We start from the raw sequence: 22,726 nt of genomic DNA on the forward strand, positions 1-22,726 counted from the left end.
CTCACCTTATATGCCATTGATGTTTTTTAAGCGCATATGTGTGTCTGTCACACAAACAGATGTTCTTTAATTTTTCAGTGCAGACGATGTACCTCCCTGTTTGTGTTTATGCGTCTGTTCCAGCCTGTTCCAATGTACAGTAGATATTTAAACAAGGGCAGTGTTAGCATGCAAGCAGCTGTAGCACCTGATGGTGACCTTATGTAAACCAGTCAACCTGCTGCTCCCACCGGCTGGCTGCACAGTCACACATCAGGAGGTCCCACTTGTGTTCTTACTCTCAAGTCATGCTTTATTCATGGGATGAACCAGCCTCGTCCTTTTCCTCCCTCTCTTTTCTCACAGACTCAGCCGCTAAGCTCCGGCTTGTGCAAAAGTTGAACTTGAACTTTTAGAATGATTTAAAGTACCTCTAGTGTTTGTTTGACAGAACCTTTCCGTGGTGAACACATCAGTGGTGGATGATATTTTCTTACAACAAGCACCGGCATGTTCTTTCCAATAAGGAGTTTACACAAGCAGGGATTTCTTTTTAGCTGAATGGCTAAGCATTTACCATTCATAATAACACCTTGCTCTACAATAGAGAATAATCACTTGCCCCGTATTGAGAGGTCTCGGAAAGTCAGACGGTCGCTGTGTATTTGTGTCATGAGGGGATTGGAGCGGAGGATTTTTCTCACATTGCGCAATGATTATGGCAATAACATGATAATCTTCCCGCTCTCTTTAAGCTCATTCTTTCTCGCTGCAAATCCCGGCTGCTGTGAAATGGGAGAGGATTTTTCTAAATGCTTAAGGGACAACCTCTGGTCACGTGAGTGGACCTTCTCAGCGCCATCCTCTCATTCAGCGGCAATGCCGTGCCTCCACTACGAGGGAGAATTAAAAGATAAAGTCAAATCCTCATCCAAAGAGAAAGGGAAAGTGCCTTATGGCTCGGTGTAGCTTTTTGTGGATGTGCACGGGTGCATTTGTTGGAGTTTGTGTGTCCATTTATGGATGTTGATGTGAATACTGTAACATGCAGTAGGCCTGTGGTAGCAGGGTTTTTTTTGCAGCTGCCTCTGATCCTTGTGACACTGTGATCCTTCAGCATCACCCCTTTTTATGGAGCATGGTGGAAGAAATACATTAGGCATACTAGCATGCAGGTGTACATACTGCAGGAGCACACACTTTCATGTCAGCGCACACAAAACGAATGCTGTCTCTTGTTGCGTTTCCTGTAGATCATCTCACTCGAAGATCAGCTTTCGGGAGCTGCCAAATCGCCCACGAGTTGTCCTTCGTCTCTGAGCTGATTCCAGGAGGGATTTACACCTTTATAGAGGGTGACCGTGGGAAGAGAGGGAGATGGAGAGTGAACTGAGGAGGAGCGTAGAATAGAGAAAGAGAGAGTTGATGTAGAGGCGTGCTGAGCTCTTCAGCTCCCAGCGGAGACACCCTTTGCCACGGAAAGGCATGACTGCATTGGCTGTGCACAGATGTGCGGATTAGCTTCTGAAAAGTAGGAAGTTCCAGGAAGCGATCCCTGAGAGAGAGCTGAACACTCTGATAGTGCCCCCCCCCCCCCCCTCACCCTGTTTTTTCTTCTTCTCTGTCTCTTAAACCCAGTCAGCACAAGCACTGCATGGCCACTATGACAGAGTGCTGATCTCTCAGCAGCACACTGAACTCAAAAAAAGGAGCTGCACGTAATTGGATGGAGGAATGGGATTTACCACATTTGTTTGTGCTTGAACTGCTCTTTTTTTATTTCTATGGGGAAAATATAAACAAGGTCAGGGGCTCTCTTAGACAGGTTAAATTCCTCCTTTGAAGAGCTCATGAATTACCTTCAGTTTAAAAGGGTTCAGTTAGTGAGTAGTGCTCAAGGTAGCGAGCTAATGGGATTCTTAGCTAATCATAATGGTCTTGCTAATAGTCCCAAATGACATGGCAGAATGCTCATTATGTTAATGGTTCATGTAAAACAATTTTTCCTCCACCTATAAAGTACATTATAGGAGTCATTTAATGCATGGTACGCTTAATTTCCTCTTAAATTCCCTCTCTTAGAGTCTTACATCACTCTTTCTACCATCCATTGAAGGCAGCCATTTTCCACTCGAGTCACACTCACGGTGGAAAGCTTCAATGCTGTCATAATTCTGTACTGCTTTTTTCAAGGTTGCTAACCATTTACTAGCTTGACTGGAAAACAGCAAGGAATTTAGTTTGTCATTCACTAAGGAGACAACCTCATCATTTAAAATTATCTCCAAAATTTTCATTACAAGTGATGTAAGAGCAACAAGTCTGTATTCATTTAGTTCTTTGGAGCAGTACTTTAGTTGATTTTTTAAAATTTTGGAATGGAAATTATAGTTGAAGTCTCCTTAGTTAAAGGAAGCTGCCAAAGATCAGCACACCTCACTGAGCTGGTCGGCACAGAATCTCAGAGTGCGCCCACGGACAGAATTGGGGTGGCAGCAGTCTTCCTTATATCTTTTTTTTTTAATAAGGCTGTAACCTGATTTTGGGATATCACCATCCTCAAGTCCCTCAACCTTGAAACATCTTGAGTAAAATAACACCTTTCAAAACAAGAGAAAAACTAATTAAAAGTGTGTGACAGCGTGGACCACCCCATTAATGCTGATACGTTTCTTGACCTCACTTGTGTAATGGTTAATGGAGGCAATTGATATCATATTGGTCGTCTGTGGCTCAGTTAGTAGAGTCGGTCGTCTCTCAACCGGAAGGTCGAGGATTGGATACTCAGCTTCTGCAGCCACGTTTCCGATGTGTCCTTGGCCAAGACACTTAACCCCAAGTTGCTTCTGCTGCTTTGTTGATGCATATGAATGTACATGAATGGGGGGAGTTAATACTGTTGGGCACTTTGCATAGCATTCTCTGCCATCAGTATGTGAATGGGTAAGTGTGACCTGCGGTGTAAATGCACTTTAAGTATTCAGCAGATTAGAAAAGCACTATACAAGCTCAGGGCTATTTACCATTCCTCTCCAGGGCGCTGTAATATTTCCAGCGCTGAATTACATTTCCATTTTAGTCTTATAATTTGCTTTGGCCTTGGCTATCTCACTCGTCACTTCTGAGGGTCATCTGTGTAGAAAGTCATTTTCTTTTCGTTGATAATAGTTTTTATCTCTTTAGTTTTTTTATTTGGACAGATAACATTTTTGTTGGGATAACAGAGTCCACAAAAAAAAGAGGTGTATGCTAAACGCTAAAATGCAGAAACAAATAATTTAGCTAACTGTTAATGGTTAGCAAGCTACACCAAGGAGATCAATAGTGAAGCTACACATTTAGCTAGCAAAGCATAACAACGTGGTGAGCATTAACAAATCAATATCTTCAGAGAAGTGTTTGATATTAAATTCGGAGATATGGTTAAACTAGTTAAAAATCAACTTAGCGAAGGAACATCATAATGCAGACTGGTGACGTACACAGGCTGCACCGCCGCATGAATCAGAATCAGAATCAGAAATACTTTATTAATCCCAGGGAGTAATTTGTTAAAGAAGGGCTCATGTTTCACTTGAAGGAACTCTCACAGGGCAAACTCAAAAGAATAAGTTATAAACTGTATCTACACAATTAAAGTATTAAAATAAGGGAAAATTAAGGAAAGTAGTGGCAAAAGATGGCAAGTGGGATCATTAACACCGCTATGATCGAAAACAACATGTTAGCTAGGTAGAAGCTACAGTTTGATACTGAATACAACAGGAAAAACAGAGATGTAGCTAATAAAGTGTTAGCTAAATGCTAGCTTTACCTGTTGGGTGGTAGCTAGTAGGAAAATCAATTGTGTGGCTTTAGTTTTAAATATTTCCCAGATGTCTTTTCAGGTGTTTACTGTAATAATCAGCGGGCAGTGAAAAGATCACAATTGTCAGATTCCTCTCATTCATACATCTTAATATAGGAAAAAGGAGTACAACATTTTGACAGCATTTTGAGCACACTGAGCACGAGGTCGGAGAAAACCTCTTTGAAGACAGACTGATCAGAGGTCAGAACAGGACACAACACTTGCCCGGTAGCCAGGTTCAAACTGTCTCTGTGGGTTCAGACTGCTCTTTATCTTGTACACCCTTGCTGCTCCATGATGGGTCCGGAGGGTCCCAGGTCGCCTGCCAAGCAGACACATGAGCCATCTGTGCCAGGCGCTGCGAGCGAGTCTTTCTGGATTTTTGGTCCCCATTCAGTCTCGGCGTCTCCGAGGTTCAGGTTGGGTCACTCTTTGAGAGCAGAACAGAGCAGACGGACAAGAACTAAATGGTCTGGTGCAGTGAAGTGCGAGACTGGAGGGACGGATGCCAGGAAACTAAAATTCAGCACATAGAGAGCTTTTCCTTTTTGCCAATGACTAATCTGCTGCAGAGGAAAGCCAAAAAACTAGATCCACTTTTAAATCGTGGGTTTTGGGATTCTCATTGTGATAATGATCTGGATTTTAACAAAGAGGGGAAACAGACTGGGAGGTTAAATTGGATGTGAATGCAGAATGTGTGCATTAACAGCAATGTGTTGATGTACTGGGTGGTTTTTCAGTTTGTTGTCTTTGTCACCATGTTCGTGATGTTGGGATGATAAAAGTGTGACCTTGCTTGTGCACATCGCCCTTGACAACAGGAGTCCTTTCATTATCAGAGGCTGATTCCCACCACCATGAAATTGCCTGCACGCACTTTGCAACAGGAGACTCACTCTTCTTGCCTCATCAACTCTGTGACACACGGATCACAAGTAACGCCAGACAAGCCCCCCTGCTCATCAGCTTACGGAGGCTTCCCTCCATTTATTAAGGCAAATGGTGCCACAAATCTTCACTGACGCGCCGCTTTCACGCACCTTCATATCTGCGACACACATTTATCAGGGGCCAAGAGACATGTTTGTACGTAATTAATCACAGAGGTAGCGCCTGGCTGATGAATGTCAGCGTGTGGCAGGAGACAGGCGGGGATTAGCCGACAGACCCAATCTCTCCTTGCTATCGTGGTGCCACCCCTGTTAATGAAGCCATCTCTGACAAATGCGGATGAGTGTCGCTTAGTAAACAGAGAGTGGAGCGACAAGGTGGAGGAGGGGCAGGCTTTCATCACGCCTCCTTCTCCTCCTCATCACTCTCGCTGGTTTGTGGAAGACGGGCAGAGCTGCATTAACCCAGTTTGCTGAGTATTGTCGTTAGCAGGCCTGAGGAGATGAGGCCAGCGCTGGAGTGGAAATGGGCTCTAAAGAGCTCTTTTGGTGGTACAGTATCGTGCTGTAAAGCTGCTGGAGTGACTGTGATGTGTTCCTCAGAGCCCTCTGTTCTTTCTGGCATGCATGCTGTTGTCAGCTCCCCCCCCCCCCCCCCCCCCCACCTTTGTTGCGAGCTATAAAAAGATCTTGCGCTGATAAGTGCTGCTCTTACAGAATGGCATTTGTGATGTCTGCATGTTCACGCTTAAGTACATCAAAGGTTTATAACTCCATGGTCCCATGTGCTGCTGGGTCCACATGAAAATAAGATCAAGTTTATGGAGGCTAATTAAATTGCTGAAATCCCCTTTTCCCAGCGGTATCTCTCTCTATTCTTTAATTAATCTAATTATAAATCATGTTTCAGCTGAGAAGGCTCAATCTCATAATAACGTTTTGTTAGAAGCAAGTAAATGTTTGACCTGACAAATGGATTGCCAAAGAAATTGATTCGATATTATTGCCTAGACACATCCGAGGGAGCAGCATTTAGCAAACAAATACCCATAATGAATGGTCGGGGTGGAAATTAGCATGCACATTATTTATAATCCTAATAGAGTTTGAATAATTGCATTCTTTTACGCCTAAATTCAGTTCCACATACTGCTCAGCAGTCGTACATAGATAGATCACACAGTAGGCTAAATGAGGAAATCATTTAACAAAGTTTTGCACTCTATCCCCCTCTCTTCACAGAGCGCCGTTATCCCTCGGAATATTTATAATCGTGAGGTTTTTCTTCATTAGGGAAAAAGCAGGCTGAGAGGTGGATAATTGCTGTATTCAATGATCAGTGTAATTAGTTGCTGGCAAATACCGAGTGAAGTGATTTTAATGCTACATGAGTCATGACAGCCCTGCGGTGCAGTTATCGAGGGAAAACAAAGCAGGGGGTGAAGAGACGTGAAAACCATGCAGAGGAAGAAGTCCCCTGAAACTTGTAAGGAAGTCAATCTTGACTGCCGGTGCGTGACATTTAGAGATTTAATTCTTGATTTAAATGAGGTGAATGTAAGACACGGTGGTTGATCTCTCCCACTGCGTCTCAAATACAACACATCGACTGTAGTCAGAGCCCGAAATGAGTTTCCTAAAATGGGGGTAAATTCCCCACGTAAATGCTTCACACAAGGGAGGCAGAATTAATTTATGATCTTACCAACAGGTAAGTCCTGTCCTGAAGTATCCTCTGATTGCAGTTCTTGCTCTAATAAACATGAAAGATTCTCTGAACCATAATGTTATCTTTGTTGTTTCTTAGCCAGTCAGATGTTGTTTCCTTTGACAGTTATAATGTTATTAATGTTAGCAGTCTATTTCACATTACTGGCATCATTTTCTGTAGCAGAATAATTATTTATATATTGCATAATCCATAACACTTATCCTTGAAGGATTGCGATGGGCAGGGGTCTGGAGTTGAGCCCAACTGTCATTGGCCGAGAAGCGGCTACACCCTGGACATGTCGCCAGTCAATCCCAGGGCGAAAACATAGAGATGGGACATCCACTCACTCTCATACCTATGGGACATTTTAGAGTGACCAATTGGTTCGGTTGCATGTCTTTGCACTGTTGAAGAAGCTGTAGTTCCCAGAAAGACCCGCTATTCCTCCCTCAGGGGGAACCAACAAACTCCACATAGAGAGGCACCTGTTCTAACCAAGAACCTACTTGTTGCAAGGCAACTGTGCTGACAAATGCATAGAGGTGGGGGGGGGGGGTTATGTACAAATCGAGATTCTTATCTTTTTAAATTTTAAATAGATTCATAACTTCCAAAAATCTGTTGTTTTTATTTTTTTGGGGGGAGGGCTGATCAGTCACTCCATGCTAAGTGCTAAGGCTAGCACTTTAACTGAGTAGAATGCCAAATGGAGCAGCAAGAAATTCAGCCAGTCTCACTTTGACTGGATTAGATGTACTAGTTCATAAATAGACTTTGAATCCATGGATCCATAAATCCAGAATTGGTTTGAATCGAAAATAGATTTGTAATCGAATTGTGACCCCAAGAATCGAAATAGAATTGATTCGTGAGACACCCAAAGATTCCCAGCCCTATGCACCACATCACCATTCTCTATTATATTCTATTCAATTCTATTCTATTATTGCACATTCTATTCTATTCTTTTCTATTATGCCACATTCTGTTTGATTCTGTTCTATTCTAACGTATTATAAAATACAGTAGATGTCTTTCTGTATTGTTGACCTACAGTGACATTACATTAAATATGTTTACTTACTGAATCAGCACCATGAAAGATGTTTGTGCACAGTGAAGTTTGTCGAGGAGTTAATTTTCCTTTTTTTTTTTTACTTCCAACAGGTTCAAATTAACAAAGAAAAAAATTGAATAAATGTTTGACGAGAGGGAGCTTGAGTAGAGTTCAGACTTCAGGTCATAGCAGCTCCTTCCTGTTCCACCTCTGCCCGATCAATGCTCTACACGATTATACAAACATACACTGAGTGTCTTACTGAAGTATTATGAAACATAACTATACATTTGTGAAGGAATCTCCCTCCTTATGAGTGAAAGACTATTAGTAAATAAACATGTTTTGCTCTATACCTGCAATCCTGCGCTTAAACTCTGGGACTGTGTAGACATTGAAAAGTTAATGGCGCAATCCTACTTTCCTTTTCTGGTCTTTTCTTGAAACTCCTTTTGTTTTGCTTCTTATTATTAACATTTGAAATCTCCCATTCCTCTTCCCCTCTCTCTCTGCATCTGCCAACCTTTACTTTCTAAGGTAACTACTACGGGACCCCGAAGCCTCCGGCGGAGCCCAACCTCGTGCAGCCCGACCTGGTGGATCAGGTTCTGTTTGATGAAGACTACGGTGGCGAGATTCCCAGGAAACGCACCACCTCGGTCAGTAAGATGGACAGGAAGGACAGCGCGGTCCCTGAGGAGGAAGACGATGATGAGAGGCCACCGCTGGTCAATGGATTGCCTGGTCAGTAAATGTCAGAGCTTAGGATGTCATGTTAAATAATGGAGATTCTGCTGTACTGTGTTTGTCCTTTGGTTGCGGGATTGCCACGTTAGGTCAATGTCACTGTCGCGCATGACATGAAGACTTTGGCTTGTCGCAGATTGTATGGACTTTGATGGGCCCAATGGGGGTTTGGTGACAAAACAATACCATGCTGATCCAAACCCATCACATTAAACAGCAGTGAAATGATTGTTTTACTGCATCTTCCTTTGGTTATTTCTCTTGAGCTCCCAACCAATCGGAATAATTTATTAACCATTCCAGGATGGATAGCTAATAGTATTCATTTGTTCTTTTGATTTAAGAACAAACATGAAACTGAAATAATTGTACCTGAGAGAATGAATCGCTCACACTGCAAAACATGTAAATGAAACTTTCAAGTGATCTCTGGCATTTCAAGCAGATTTTGTTCAACTAATCCAGGATAACTATCTGCCTGCCTCTGTCACCCCATTACAGTGTAGGTGTGTAGGATTTTGTTTGTGGTGCCATCAGTAGAAAGGATTTAACATTTTGGACTTGTTCTGAAAGGAAATCAGGAAAAAAAAAACTACCAGAGGCGTATTTGCTTTCATTAGTTTTCCCAAAAACTAGTCCTGAGTACCATCAGAGTTAATCCAAAAGATGATTGGATTCAGTCCAGCTTTAACCAAACAGATCCAAGTCTTATACAATTCTAGTTGTTTAGATATTTGTTCCATACATTTTCATCTTGACACAAAGACCCGTAGCATATATCTCTAAACCCACTAGATTATTTTATTCATTTTATATACTTTATTAATCCCTGCAGACAGCTTTTGAAAAAGTAAAACAAATGAATGACAGCAGCAGCAGAAACAGGGCCTCCTTTTATTCTGAAGTACAGCTGAGAGGATTTGTTGTCTCTACTGGTTGACTGACAGAAAATTAATGTTCAAAAATATTGAGTAAATAGTCAGTCTATCTTTTTTAGCCCATTTGTTCTTGTTAATCTCTTTTGAGTTTTGACTGTTAGGCAGTTCTCAGAATACAGGACTTTTTGGACCAATTCATAACCCATCCCTTCCTCCATGATAAAAGTAGAAATGTGGTCTGGGACCAGTCTCCATAAAAGTCCCAGGTTATCCAGCAGTGCTTAGCAGACCCAGTGGTGAACTTCCAAAAGACCTCGCAGACACATGGAGCTGCTGCACTGATATTAGACATGCTTGATAATTCTCATTTAAATCTACATTATTTCATCTGTACTTTCCTAAGGAATCATTAGCCAATGAGAGAGAGAGCGAGAGAGAGAGAGAGAGAATTTAAAATAAGATGAGGCAGCTGACATGGTTACCAAGCAACAGTAAACATATTAGCCCTTGAGGCTGGCATTAGCTAGCATAAGACAGCTGATAGATATTTACACTGACAGTTAAAATCACACTTCAACTTTTTGCTGAAGAACAGAGTCGACTGCGTCTGCCCAAACATTTCCCCGTGAAGACTTGTTGCGCCTTCTGCAGAGGGTTGTTGTCAGTCTCAGTTTAGTTTACACCTTCTACCCCCGCGAGATCTCGTGCGATCAAATGAGACCATGTGAGATGATGTGTTGCTCCCTCTGGCTCACACAGTGATATTTATTGTGTCCTTTAGTGAATATTACACTTGTATTCTAACATCCTGCAGTGTGTGCATGAGATATCGGAGAAGAATATTTGTAATTTTTTCTTCTTTACATGATGCAACTACATTCTTATTATGGGTGAAAACCAGGCAGCAACCTCTAATGTTGGAAAATGAAGCCAGTGCTGAAGCGCAAGAAACTGCAGTTCCTCCTGTGTCCACTTGAGGCTGGCTACAAACAGCCAAGGAATCCCCATATTAACATGCCAATTTTAACATGTTTACAGACTGGTTAAAAAAAAGTTTCAAGTTTTTGAGTTTCATCCCTTTCTTGGATAGACAGCACAATGGATAGAGTCAGATGGGGAAAGAGAGACAGTGGAGAATTACATGCAGGAAAATAGCCATAAGTCGGATTCGAACCTGGACCGCCTGCTTTGACGACTACAGCTATTCAATTCAATTCAGAAAAACTTTATTCATCCCCGGGGGGCAATTAAAGCTATGTAAACCCTCAGCCATCGGCACGCCAGAAATGTTGACTTTTTACACAACCATACATTCAAAGTTTGCAGTTAACCCTGTTGATAAAAATCCACTGTAATGCCTCTTCAGTTATTTTCTATATTAAACTGTGCCACAGGTCACCTTGACAAAGACCCATCCAGAGAGAAGAACGCTGTGTGTGATCAATCAGGACTCCTCGGCTCTCTGAGGAAATAATCTGTCCTTAATGCTCACAAGGACAACAGGCCCCGCACAGAAATAGGTTACATACTGTGCACCATACCAGGCTAATAAGAGAACTGAAGTGAATGCTGAGCCAAGTCCAAGCTGAGGATGTTTCCTTTTCTCTTTTTATAGAGTGAAACACTGTTTTGACAGGCAAATCTCAAACACTGCTTGCTCAGCTGTACAAAGGATTCACAGAAATCCAAAGTCTGTTTACCCAACCGCCCTGTCATATTGAAATCAAACACAAACTGATGCCCACACATCCAGGAGTTCTTTTTATGGAGAGGAACCAGTCACAAATGACTGCTCCGCTTCAGCCAGCAGCTGAGGAGAGGAAGTCTCAGAGCGGCCATAGATGGGCAGAATTATGCTCGGATGAGAAAAGAGGTTAATGGAAAATATGAGCTCTGAGTCTCTACACTCTTCACTGCAGATTTCCCCAATCTTTGCTCAGACTACCCTTATCATCCTCACCTCACTCCCCCCCACAGTCACTCTATAACCCATCTGGGTTGTATGGTCTAGGAGGCTCTCACCCTGCTGTGAACTTAATGACCTCAGCTCTCCTTCAGACTCTGCCTGCAGGCTGCTTGCTCCTCCAAGTTTTTACATGCGGGAGCACATGTGACATCTACCAGGGCATGTTCATTTTCTGTGATAGTTAGTGCTTGTAAATGTGAAGGACATTACAGTTCAAGAAGAAGAAAGTGTTTAAAGTGCTGCTGATATATAACAAGTTGATGCTGCTCTGTGGTTGGATTTTCCACACACACACACACACACACACAACTGAAATGTAACGTTACTGTGGTCACACCCATTTGCTTGACACACCTCTGGAAGCATATACATAGTACTGGATGTTTTAGCAATCTACACTGGCATTAAGATAGGAAGCTATAGTTTACTTTACACGGAGATAGGTCACTCAGTGTGTATAATAAATTGCTCAATGCAAAGCTAAAATATTCCTGGTGTTACCAAAATAACCCTGCACTGTAGAGCCACCACTTGTTTTCTCTGCTGCAATCTGGAAGACGTCTCAGGAGCCTTAAGACAAAACTATCAAGGTTCAAAAACAGTTTCTACCCCAGAGCCATCACTGAACTGAACTCGACAGGAACACTGCCCCAAACACAACCCCCCCCCCCCCCCCCCCCCACCCCCCCTCCTCCTCCACAACAACTCTGAACATTGGCAGGACTTATGTTTGACACTGAGAATAGTGCATAACATTTATGTGCAAGATTTTATTCAAATTTTAATATACAATAATATTCAGCTTTGATGGGATGCATTTTTTATGGTGTAATAAGAATGTTTAAAATAACCATGCTGCATAGTATTTAATATGCACTATTGTATTTTTCTCTCCTTTTCTTCAGCACCACCCAAGTGGTGAACATTTATTTTCTTCAAATAGGATTAAAGAAAAGTTTCCGTTCCTTATTGTTGTAATTGTAGGTTAGCTTATGGACAAACTGCATGTATTTTAAACAGCCTTTCATTGACTCTTTTCAAATATTCATACAAAACCAGCATTGTTTAGTAACGGTGAAAAGCCAGGTTCACTGGAATACTTCAAAGTTGTCCATTGTCAGGAATAAATTGATACCCTGTAGCCAATCAGTATCGAGTATACCCTCAGAGCACGGTATAACACAGGTGGAATTATCTTTAGGAAATACATCATCCAGAAATGCTTTTATGTTGTGTGAGTAACATCCTCTGGCATCATCCTCTGTTGCTCCACATAAAACAGAGACGGATGAAAAGCACTTGTGTTTCATTCCTTTTTAACATCCTCTGAGGGAAGGCATGACGTTCTGAGTGAATTAGGAGAGCCTTTGTTGTTTGTTTCATAGTCATTGTAGAGCGATTTCAAATAAAAGGGGAGAATGTACAAATGCAGCAGAACTTATGTGAAGAGCAGCAGTAAAATATTAGTCATACAAAAACCGCCTTGGGGCTCAAATGGCCCTTTCTAGTGTGAATCCCTGCCTCTATCATTGCAACCCACAGGGAAGGTACGCACACACAGAGGCAAAAGCACTAACGCTGTGTGCACATGCAAATGCAAAACAGCCCTTTGGCGAGCACACACACACACACACACACACACACACACACACACACACACACACTCACACCATCGCTCACATGCAAATCCAATGAGTGACATCGGCTCTGCCTCCTCTCTCCTGCAACAGATAAAAAAAAAACAGGAGGGCAGAGGTGTTCCTGCAGGCTAACTTTCTGCTCCGTCCAACCTGTTTTTTTTCTCCCCATAATCCACCATTCCTCTCTCTCTCTCTCTTTCCAGAGCACAAAGAGGGGGCAGACTGGAGGAAAGCTGTGCCCAGCTACACCCAGTCCAGCAGCACCATGGACTTCCGCACGTGGAGCTCTCTGCCCCGCGATGACAGCCTGGAGCCCCTGCCCCTCAACTGGGAGATGGCTTACACTGAGACCGGCATGGTCTACTTCATAGAGTAAGTGGGAGACTCAAACATCACGGTTCATGTGACCATTCAGGGCTGCAACAATAAGTCAACCGGCTAATTGATGAGCATCAACTGAAAGTAATGCATTTAAAGGCCTTAATCAGATAGATATGTAAGGCGTTTATTGGTCCTATAGGGTGGACGTTTTGGAGCTATACCTTTTTCTGTGTTTTATCTTATTGTAGAACTAATCTACCTTAGTTTTGCAAAAAAAAATGTATGAGCCTTGGAATACAAAAATAATAAACAAATGATGAGCAGATAACTATGCATACATTTTGAATTTGTATTGCACCTGTTCTAGCTCAAAAAAACTTTTCATCCTACATTTTGGACATTTTTATCTCATTGTAGAAAACTTTAATATTCTTCCATCTATGCTGAATTTGTGGAACTTCAACTGCTGGCTGATAAAAAGTCAAATTCTTCTGACAGGGAAGCACAGGTGAAATAAAACCCTGGCACTCATTTACAAGCTATTAAGCACACCTCACGGAAACTAGTAAAGTCCTGAAATAGTCTCCTTCCTTTGTAAAAGTCAGAACGGTCCATTTTTATGAATTTACTCATTTAAAGCTAAATGAAAACTGGTGCCTCTACGACAGAAGCAAACAAGACCATGGAGATACAAATTGTCTAGCCTAAAACTTACATTTCTAATCTAGGCTTTTATTTATTTATTTCAGATTCATTTTAGGGCTTTTTGCCTTTATTAAGACAGGACAGTGGATGGAGTAGGAGACCGGGGAGAGATCGGGTAATGACATGCAGGAAAGGAGCCAGAGGCCGGACTCAAAGCCCGAGCTGCACCCTTGCAGGACTATAGCCGCTGTGCGTGGGGCGCGACCTAACCACTGGCTATCTGCACCCCAGCAGCACAGGCTTTTATTAACCTCAGTCTTTGAGATGACCCTGCCTTTATTTAGGACATGGTTCATGTGATACGGGCCTTTAATCATTTTCAAAGAAAACTTGTGCACAGCAAAGATGAGAAAGACTATGAAACAGTTCATTGACACCAGAAAGAAGACTTAACTGTGTACAAGATGAGGATATCGATCAACCAATTAAAACAAAAAAATGTCAGCCTTTCGATCTTTCTTTGTGAGACATCCCATCTTTGCGAACCTGTGGGGGGAGATGGATAGACTTCTGTTAATATTATCAGCATCTAAATGTCTTTAGTTGCTGTAAGCAGATGTTTTAGTGTTAAAGTTTTTTCATATTAGAGGTGGGAAAACTTTTTTTGGGGTCTTATTTTCAACAATGATTTCCGTCTCTTACGCCAGAACGAGCAGCAGAGTCCTCCTGGGCGCTCCTGTCACACTCTGAGGTTGAAATGTCTTTAGTCTTTATCCAGATCGTCCTGCAGGACACTCTGAGAGGCAGCGCTTGCTTTGTGTGGATGCACAAACACACATGAATCTTCAGACTCCTTGACCAACTGCTCACTGTGGTCATTAGAAATTAAGTGGGAAAGTAATTTTCTGGTTGACTGAAATGCAGTTGGATCGCTTCTCCAAGTGGAGTTGCCCCCTGACGGCTGTTTGTCAAAACAAATTCAGGATTAAGACACATCAACATTGGCTCCACTATTGTAACCACGACTCTGCCACCACTCCCAGTATCAAGAAGACTAGGGTTAGGCTGCATCAGCAGGGGCGTGTCCAGACTTTTTGGACTGGGGTGGCCCAACTGGGGTACTGACTAATGCAGGAGTGGCCTGAAGTTTGTGTGCACACAGCTGAATGAAGAGCATTTATTTACCCCGTCTATCTGCACTAATCACATTGACTATTAAGTGACACAAGATAATAACATATACATCTACAATCGTATTCTTTAAGGACTCAAAGTCACAAGTTAAAAGTAGAAAAGCAAACAATCTGCAGAATGAAAACGTTGAGCTGTCTGTTTCAAAAAGGCCTGAGTAATGGATTTTTACACAATACTTCTGGCAAGGCAAAAAGCCAATCATAGTCAAAGATTTTAGTTTGGCATCTCAGGTGGCCAATAACATTTCAAAGGGGGGGCCCATGCCACCCCTGGACACCCTTCTAGACACGCCCCTGTGCATCAGGTTTACCTTGGTCTGCTCAGTGGATAGATAGACACTTTATGGATCCCGAGGGACATTCAAAGCATCAAGTAGCATCTTACAAAAACATGAATGAGGGTCGCTGGTTGCGCAGTGGTTAGTGCGCATGCCACAGGTATGGAGGCTGAAGTCCTCCAAGCGGGCGGCCCAGGTTTGAATCCAACCTGTGGCTCCTTTCCCGTATGTCATTCCCTACTCTCGCTCTCTCCCTGATTTCCACCTCTTTCCACTGTTCTAGCCATACAATGTAGTCCTAGTAAAAACAATAAAGCTAACAAGAACACATACTCAATAAAGTGTAAAAGAAAGCAAAACAAGAAAGAGACAAATTAAAGAAGAGGGGGAAAAGGAAAATAAGGCAGAGAATGATTATGATGGTGCATTGGACCTGTACACATTAGAGTAGACAATAAACCATACACTGAGGCTGAACTGATTTACACACTGGGCTATATTGTTTTACGCCATCAAAAAAAACCATCAACAAATTATTGTTTCTACTCAGAAGAACTCCTTCATTGGCCAAAGCCCGGCACCCTGTTGTCAAAACGTGTTTACATCAAACGGGTGAGCCACACCATTGGGTGAAAGGTTCCCTCGTTATTACCATGGCGACAGTCCTAATCAGCTGGCCCGCTACCGTGAACACATATTAGTGCAACAATTGTGTTTGTATTTGGAAGAGTCCCCAACAACACATGCACATGACTCCTGTTTGAGTGAATATTTTTTTGATTTTTTTCAGGAAATTGCTTTTATTTGTATGAATCAAAATGGTTTATTTTGAGAGATTTAGGTGGTAAGTAGAAAACAGTTCACTTAGATGGTATTTGGAGAATAAACGGACACACATAGAATAACAGAAGCTGTATCAGTAAGATGAGGCGTCAGGAAAATACAATGTTTTTTTAATCATGTGTCGTATATATTTTATAACTTGGAAGATGAAAGTTGAAATTTAGGGCAATCATCATCTGGGGAATAGTTCCTTGTGTTAATTATGTCATCTTACAGCTGCAGTGGGAGGTGTGTGTAAGATGATAAAAATAAAAGAGTGGGCTGTGTATCTGATGTGATGCAGCATGATGTTTACTCCTCTCTTCTTCTTCTTCTTTATGCATAATGTAACTCGTATAAAGGCTTCTGTCAGTGTCTAATCAGCACAGCGGAGTGGTGAGGTGTGATTCTGTGTGTCTAATGATGTGATCTGCAAAGTGCATCATTTCTCATCACCGGATGATTAGAAAAACGGCGGCTCGACAACGACAACACAAGGAAAATAAGAATGAATTGGATCATTTGTACACATACTGCTCCTTCTATGATAATAAACTTGACTGATGAGGGTTCAGATGATTCCAGATTGCACACTCATTGTGTTAAAAAAGCTTCAGGAAGTTATAAATACTCCGATTTATTCCCACTGCTGCTTTATAGTAAGACATGTTTAGCTCTTTAACTAGAAAAATCAATATTTTGATTGCAGCTTGATCCAGTAAACAAACCTGTGTTTTTGTGTGTGTGTGTGGGGGGGGGGGGGGGGATATCAGAGGACCATTGTGATTTTCCTCCTGATTACACACCCCAGTTGAGGATGAGGGAGTTTGTCGTGTTTCACGTTCTGAAGCCTTTTTTTTCCCCTCTGAAAGGCGACAAATCCATGAACGTGAAAAAGTGACAGCTGAACGTAAAGCGATGGATCAGATGTTCACCCATGGATCCACTAACCCTTTGTGCATGAGAGCGAATTACACACAGGATAATGTCGTTTCATTGTCGTGGCACATCCTTTTGTCGGTGTCGCTGCTTGCACAGGTTTTTTTCATTCTTGGTATTTACCTGCTTCTCTTCTCGCTTCACAGTCATAACACCAAGACGACCACGTGGTTGGACCCCCGCCTGGCCAAGAAAGCGAAGCCCCCCGAGAAGTGTGAGGATGGAGGTATGATACTGCACTACTCAGCAGGTGGACAAAGTATGGCTACACACTTTCTTCACTCATGTAGAAAAAAAACAGACAGTTGTGTAAAGAAGACTGGTTCGTCTTCTACTGCAATGCACTCTCAGTCTAAAACTCCAAAAGTAGACCTCAAAGAAGGACATTTCTACTGTTCCACAGACTGTTTCTGTGCAAAGATGAGTGAATATCACATTTTTATGTGTGAGTGAGAGAGTGAGTGAGTGAGTGGGTGGGTGGGTGAGTGAGTGAGTGAGTGAGTGAGTGAGTGAGTGAGTGAGTGAGTGAGTGAGTAAGTGGGTGGGTGAGTGAATGAGTGAGTGAGTGAGTGGGTGGGTGAGTGAGAGAGTGAGCGAGTGGGTGGGTGAGAGAGTGAGTCAGTGAGAGAGTGAGTGAGTGAGTGGGTGAGAGAGTGAGTGAGTGAGTGAGTGAGTAGGTGGGTGGGTGAGTGAGAGAGTGAGTGAGCGAGTGAGTGAGTGAGTGAGTGAGTGGGTGAGAGAGTGAGTGAGTGAGTGAGTGAGTGAGTGAGTGAGTAAGTGGATGAGTGAGTGAGTGAGTGAGTGAGTGAGTGAGTGAGTGAGCGAGTGAGCGAGTGGGTGAGAGAGTGAGTGAGTGAGAGAGTGAGTGAGTGGGTGGGTGAGTGAGTGAGAGAGTGAGAGTGAGTGAGAGAGTGAGAGAGTGAGCAAGTGGGTGAGCGAGTGAGAGAGCGAGTGAGTGAGTGAGAGAGTGAGTGGGTGGGTGAGTGAGAGAGTGAGTGAGTGAGTGAGTGAGTGAGAGAGTGAGCGAGTGGGTGAGCGAGTGAGAGAGCGAGTGGGTGAGTGAGTGAGTGAGAGAGTGAGTGGGTGGGTGGGTGAGTGAGAGAGTGAGTGAGTGAGTGAGTGAGAGAGTGAGAGAGTGAGTGAGTGAGTGAGTGAGTGAGAGAGTGAGTGGGTGGGTGGGTGAGTGAGTGAGTGAGTGAGTGAGTGAGTGAGTAAGTGGGTGGGTGAGTGAATGAGTGAGTGAGTGAGTGGGTGGGTGAGTGAGAGAGTGAGCGAGTGGGTGAGAGAGTGAGTCAGTGAGAGAGTGAGTGAGTGAGTGGGTGAGAGAGTGAGTGAGTGAGTGGGTGGGTGGGTGAGTGAGAGAGTGAGTGAGCGAGTGAGTGAGTGGGTGAGTGGGTGAGAGAGTGAGTGAGTGAGTGAGTGAGTAAGTGGATGAGTGAGTGAGTGAGTGAGTGAGTGAGTGAGTGAGCGAGTGGGTGAGAGAGTGAGTGAGAGAGTGAGTGAGTGAGAGAGTGAGTGAGTGGGTGAGTGAGTGAGTGAGAGAGTGAGAGAGTGAGAGAGTGAGCGAGTGGGTGAGCGAGTGAGAGAGCAAGTGGGTGAGTGAGTGAGTGAGTGAGAGAGTGAGTGGGTGGGTGGGTGAGTGAGAGAGTGAGTGAGTGAGTGAGTGAGTGAGTGAGTGAGTGGGTGGGTGGGTGAGTGAGTGAGTGAGTGAGTGAGTGGGTGGGTGGGTGAGTGGGTGGGTGAGTGAGTGAGTGAGTGAGTGAGTGAGTGAGCGAGCGAGGAAGGGAAAAAAGTGAATGACTGAACTAAAAGTTGGCATCATTTTTCAGTCATCGTATTCCTGAAATGCGTTTTGAAGCGCTGTAAACAGCTCTGTCGGTGGACACAGGCATCGTTAGCAGAAAGGTTATGAAGGTGTTTATGTTTAGTTAGATGTGATGATACATCCTCACAGGACTTCTGGATCATTTGGCCCGTGGACGTGTTGCAGGCTGCCAGCTCTCAGCAGAAGCTCCATGGCTAACGATGTTTCGCTGTCTGTTTCCAAAAGCCTGCAAAATGTTTTAATTGATTTCGCTTGCTTATTTCTGGGCTACTTATCTCCATCCATGAGCCAAGTCCTACATCTACAGTGTCATACATACAGAGCGCCCCAAACATTTTCAGGTAATTTACCTTTGCTGCATATGCATCACTATGTCAGTTGGTGAGTGGAGCCAAAGAATGCAAATCAAGAACATAATTTATTAAAAGAGTTCAGAGGATTTGCTGTTGTTATCGTTTGATTTTCAAGAAATAAAAAAGAACAGGCCAAATAAAATGTCCACACAGTGGGTACAGGATTATGGCTGCTGTTGCATATACCTAGCATTACATGATCCATCACGTCTCCCAATGTTGGCACGTTTAGTAAAATACACCAAACAGGGTAAAACATGACTGTGTATCTTCTTTCTGGAATGACGTGTAACCTAAGAGTCACCCCAGGCATAGCAGTCATTTGGCCTAATTTTTGGGAGATCTCGAGTTGTGGTTGAGGATTTCCAGACGTGCCTTTTTATCCCCCAGATGCTAATGTTGGCTTAAGTGCTGGCAGAGACAGAGAGCAGCCTCCGCTGAAAGACTTGGACCCTTCCAGCCGGATTTTAATGGATTTTTACAGGCGGACAGAAAGCGAGTTGGTGTGATGCTTCTGAAAAGCAAATCCAAAGCTCTCTCTTGCGTGAACAACTCTTCTCTCGCTCTCTCTCTGTCTCTCCTCTCTGCCTTCTCTCCCTCCGTCTGATATGTTCATCAGGGCATGACGTACATCAGGCCTGCCAGCCGGCCTGCTTGTTGAAACCTGGGAAATGTTCACTAAATGATTGTTGGTTATTTTCATGGTGCTTAACATCTCAGTGAGGGGAAAATATAACTGCCAACTATTTCTGTACCTCACCACATAAATGGGTTAAATCTGAAGGCTGATTGTGTTACACCCTAAACAATGGGGAGAAATAATCCTAAAGGGTGATGTTTCATCAGCAACATATCACATGTTGCATGGCAACCGGGTTGAGCATCGACTTGAGGAAGGAGGGGGCGAGGGGAGAAAATCGGAAGAAATTGGCAGAAATATCCACAGAGTGCAAGAATGGACCCACTAAAAGCGAACTGACATAAGAGGTTATTTGCCTTCATTGTGTATTGCAATCAATGGCTGCTCATCACAATCCTCAGATACCATAGCAACCCCCTTTTAACAACTTTAAATATTTTTAAATATATTGCTTATTTGAAACTGGTTTGATTGAAAGCCTTGTTGATTCACACCAACGAGTAATTAATGACATCTGTAAATCAAATTAGATGCAATTTTGAAATTAATGAGGTGTTTTCAGATCCAACCCTCTCATGAAATAGGTGTGAAGCACATCAAATATTGAAAAGAAAAAATCTATGTATTGAAAAAAAGTCCCATGTTCTGTTGTGATTTTTCTAAAAATCGGTGATGCTTAGCAAGAGTAGTGTGCAGGATTTTTTTTCTTTTCAATGTAATTGTTGAAATTAAATACTAAAGAATGAATAAAACAATGAAAAAAGGAACACCTTGTTGCATTTTAAACATGTTTAAGCATGTAAAATTTAAACACTTTCATAAACCATGCTGTTGTTTTGATCAATCCTAGTGAATAAATAATCTTTTTAACCCCTATCACAGATTTAATCAAAGAGGGTATAATGCTGTTGTACTTCAGACTATGAGTGTGTTAACTTTAACTTGTCACACCTTCTCTACACTACGTTTACACGATGATTCTTCTTTCTCCTGCTCTGTTATCTCTGTGTTCTCCTGATTTGCATCATTACACAAAACAATTCCACACTATTTTTTCTCTTTGCAGAGTTACCTTATGGCTGGGAGGAAATTGACGATCCACAGTACGGCACATACTACGTCGAGTAAGTTTTTATTGGTTTATTGATATCTGTAATTTCCAATCACTCCAACTGCCATCATCAGTGCAGATTGTTTTATCTAACTGTTTCCTCCTCGCTGCTCATAACATACAAATGCATTTCTCTGGATGGATCGCAGCATGAGTGCAGATCACACTGCTTAGTGTACATTAGCAGTGGACCGGCATGAACCATTGTTGTCTAAAAATAAACAAATGGATGTAGCACACGGCTCATTGTGTTTGTGAGGAGAGAAGTTGAGAGTTCTTGTCAGGATTGTCCAATTGCTTACCAGTGGGTGGCAAAATGAAGCTCTGTGGGTAACATTGCAGTGACCTGTGTGTGAACACAACGCTGATTGTGTTCTTGCTATCTCTTGCAGTGATTGTTTGCCAAGTATGTGTATAGAATTGTCTCTGCATACTCTTTATATGCATAGATTTGTCTATGTGCAAGGTGTGATTTAGTGCTTTTTGTCCAAGCAGAAAATCAGTGAAACGGTCAGAGGGAAATTGGGGAGATTTTCATATACAATGCATGGAGGGGAGAGTGTGGGGAGTAAAAGGGAGGTAGCAATCTGTTGTTCTGAAAGGAAAATGGAAATTCATGTCTTTTTTGATTGTTTACACTGCCAGCAGAATCAGCCAGCTTGGACAAAAGGAGTCAACACACCATATTTACATTGTAGCCATTTATCTGTGTCGTTGCCCTCGAGGGAAGCCTGTTGTGATAAAGTTCGACTGCTGTATTCTCAGTCATGAGTCCTCAACAGTCATTATTCTGCTTCTCCATTGATTAGCTGCTGAAAAGAGAATGAATAGTTAAAATCCAAGGAGGCATGGGGTCATCTTTCAAGATTTGATAACACCAAACATACAGCTAGCAGGGCAGCAGTGGCTCGGAGATAGAGCGGATTGTCATCCAGATAAAAAAAATCAGCACTTCAATCCTGTGCTTGTCCTGCATGTGGGAGTATGCCTGGGTAAGATACTGAACCTGTGTAAGAATGTGTGCATTTTTGGTTGATAAATTGCCTTTCATCCAAGCGCTTTGAGTGGTAGAAGTAAGTGCAGTCGATTCAGTTATTTATTTCGACCACTTCCTTGCTAACATTACCATTAGCTATCAATTTAAACCTTTCCATGGTATGGTGTTATACTAACCAATGATGACAGCATTAGTCCACTTAACAGTTAAGTGGCTGAACGCAAACATCCTAAGTTAATGTTAGCATTTCGCCCCTTCAGTTGCTGGAAATACATAGCCTACTAGTAAGTGACTGTATGCTAACACTATCAGTTAATGTAATCATTTAGCCATTCCCTATAGCTAACAGTAAATTAGAAAAAAATAAGTAAGTGGCTGAATGCTAAAACAGTTAAAAAGTAAAGACTTAGCAACTGTCGTGCAAACTAGGAAGTAGCTGAATGCTAACGCTATCAGTAAATATTATCATTCATCTATCCCCAAGCAAATGGTAATAAAAAATAGGGACCTATTATCAGCTAATGTTAGCTTTTTTTGTTGTTTTTTTACGCATTGCTCAATAATATTGGGCAGCTGTGGCTCTGTTGGTAGAGTCTGTTGACTCTCAACCGAAAGGTCAAGGTTCGATCCCGAACTCCTGAAGCCCCACATCCGATGTGTCCTTGGGCAAGACACATAGCCCCAAGTTGCTCCTGCTTCATCTGCGTCATATGATTGTGTGTGAATGGATCAGTTAAAACTGATGGACACTTCACAAAGCAGCCTCTGCCATCAGTCTGTGAATGGGTATGAATGGGTAGGTGTGACCTGAAGACTATAAAAGCGCTATGCAAGCTCAAGTTCATTTACCATTTATTTATCCACCCCCTCATGGTTGA

At 42.6% G+C, this 22,726-nt stretch overlaps 1 protein-coding gene across 2 annotated transcripts in view; it reads left to right on the forward strand.

Annotated features, from left to right (window-relative positions):
• The window catches only part of LOC132976882 (membrane-associated guanylate kinase, WW and PDZ domain-containing protein 3), a 177,142-nt gene that overhangs the window by 123,468 nt on the left and 30,948 nt on the right, over positions 1–22,726 (forward strand). For both annotated transcript variants that reach the window (XM_061041112.1, XM_061041110.1), the window contains exons 4-7: positions 8,031–8,237; positions 12,928–13,096; positions 17,069–17,148; positions 20,807–20,864. In XM_061041112.1, coding sequence (XP_060897095.1) covers positions 8,031–8,237; positions 12,928–13,096; positions 17,069–17,148; positions 20,807–20,864 — 514 coding nt within the window. The remainder of the gene's footprint in view (positions 1–8,030; positions 8,238–12,927; positions 13,097–17,068; positions 17,149–20,806; positions 20,865–22,726) is intronic.

Source organism: Labrus mixtus, chromosome 7 (assembly GCF_963584025.1).
Source record: "Labrus mixtus chromosome 7, fLabMix1.1, whole genome shotgun sequence".
Taxonomy (NCBI): Eukaryota; Metazoa; Chordata; class Actinopteri; order Labriformes; family Labridae; genus Labrus; species Labrus mixtus.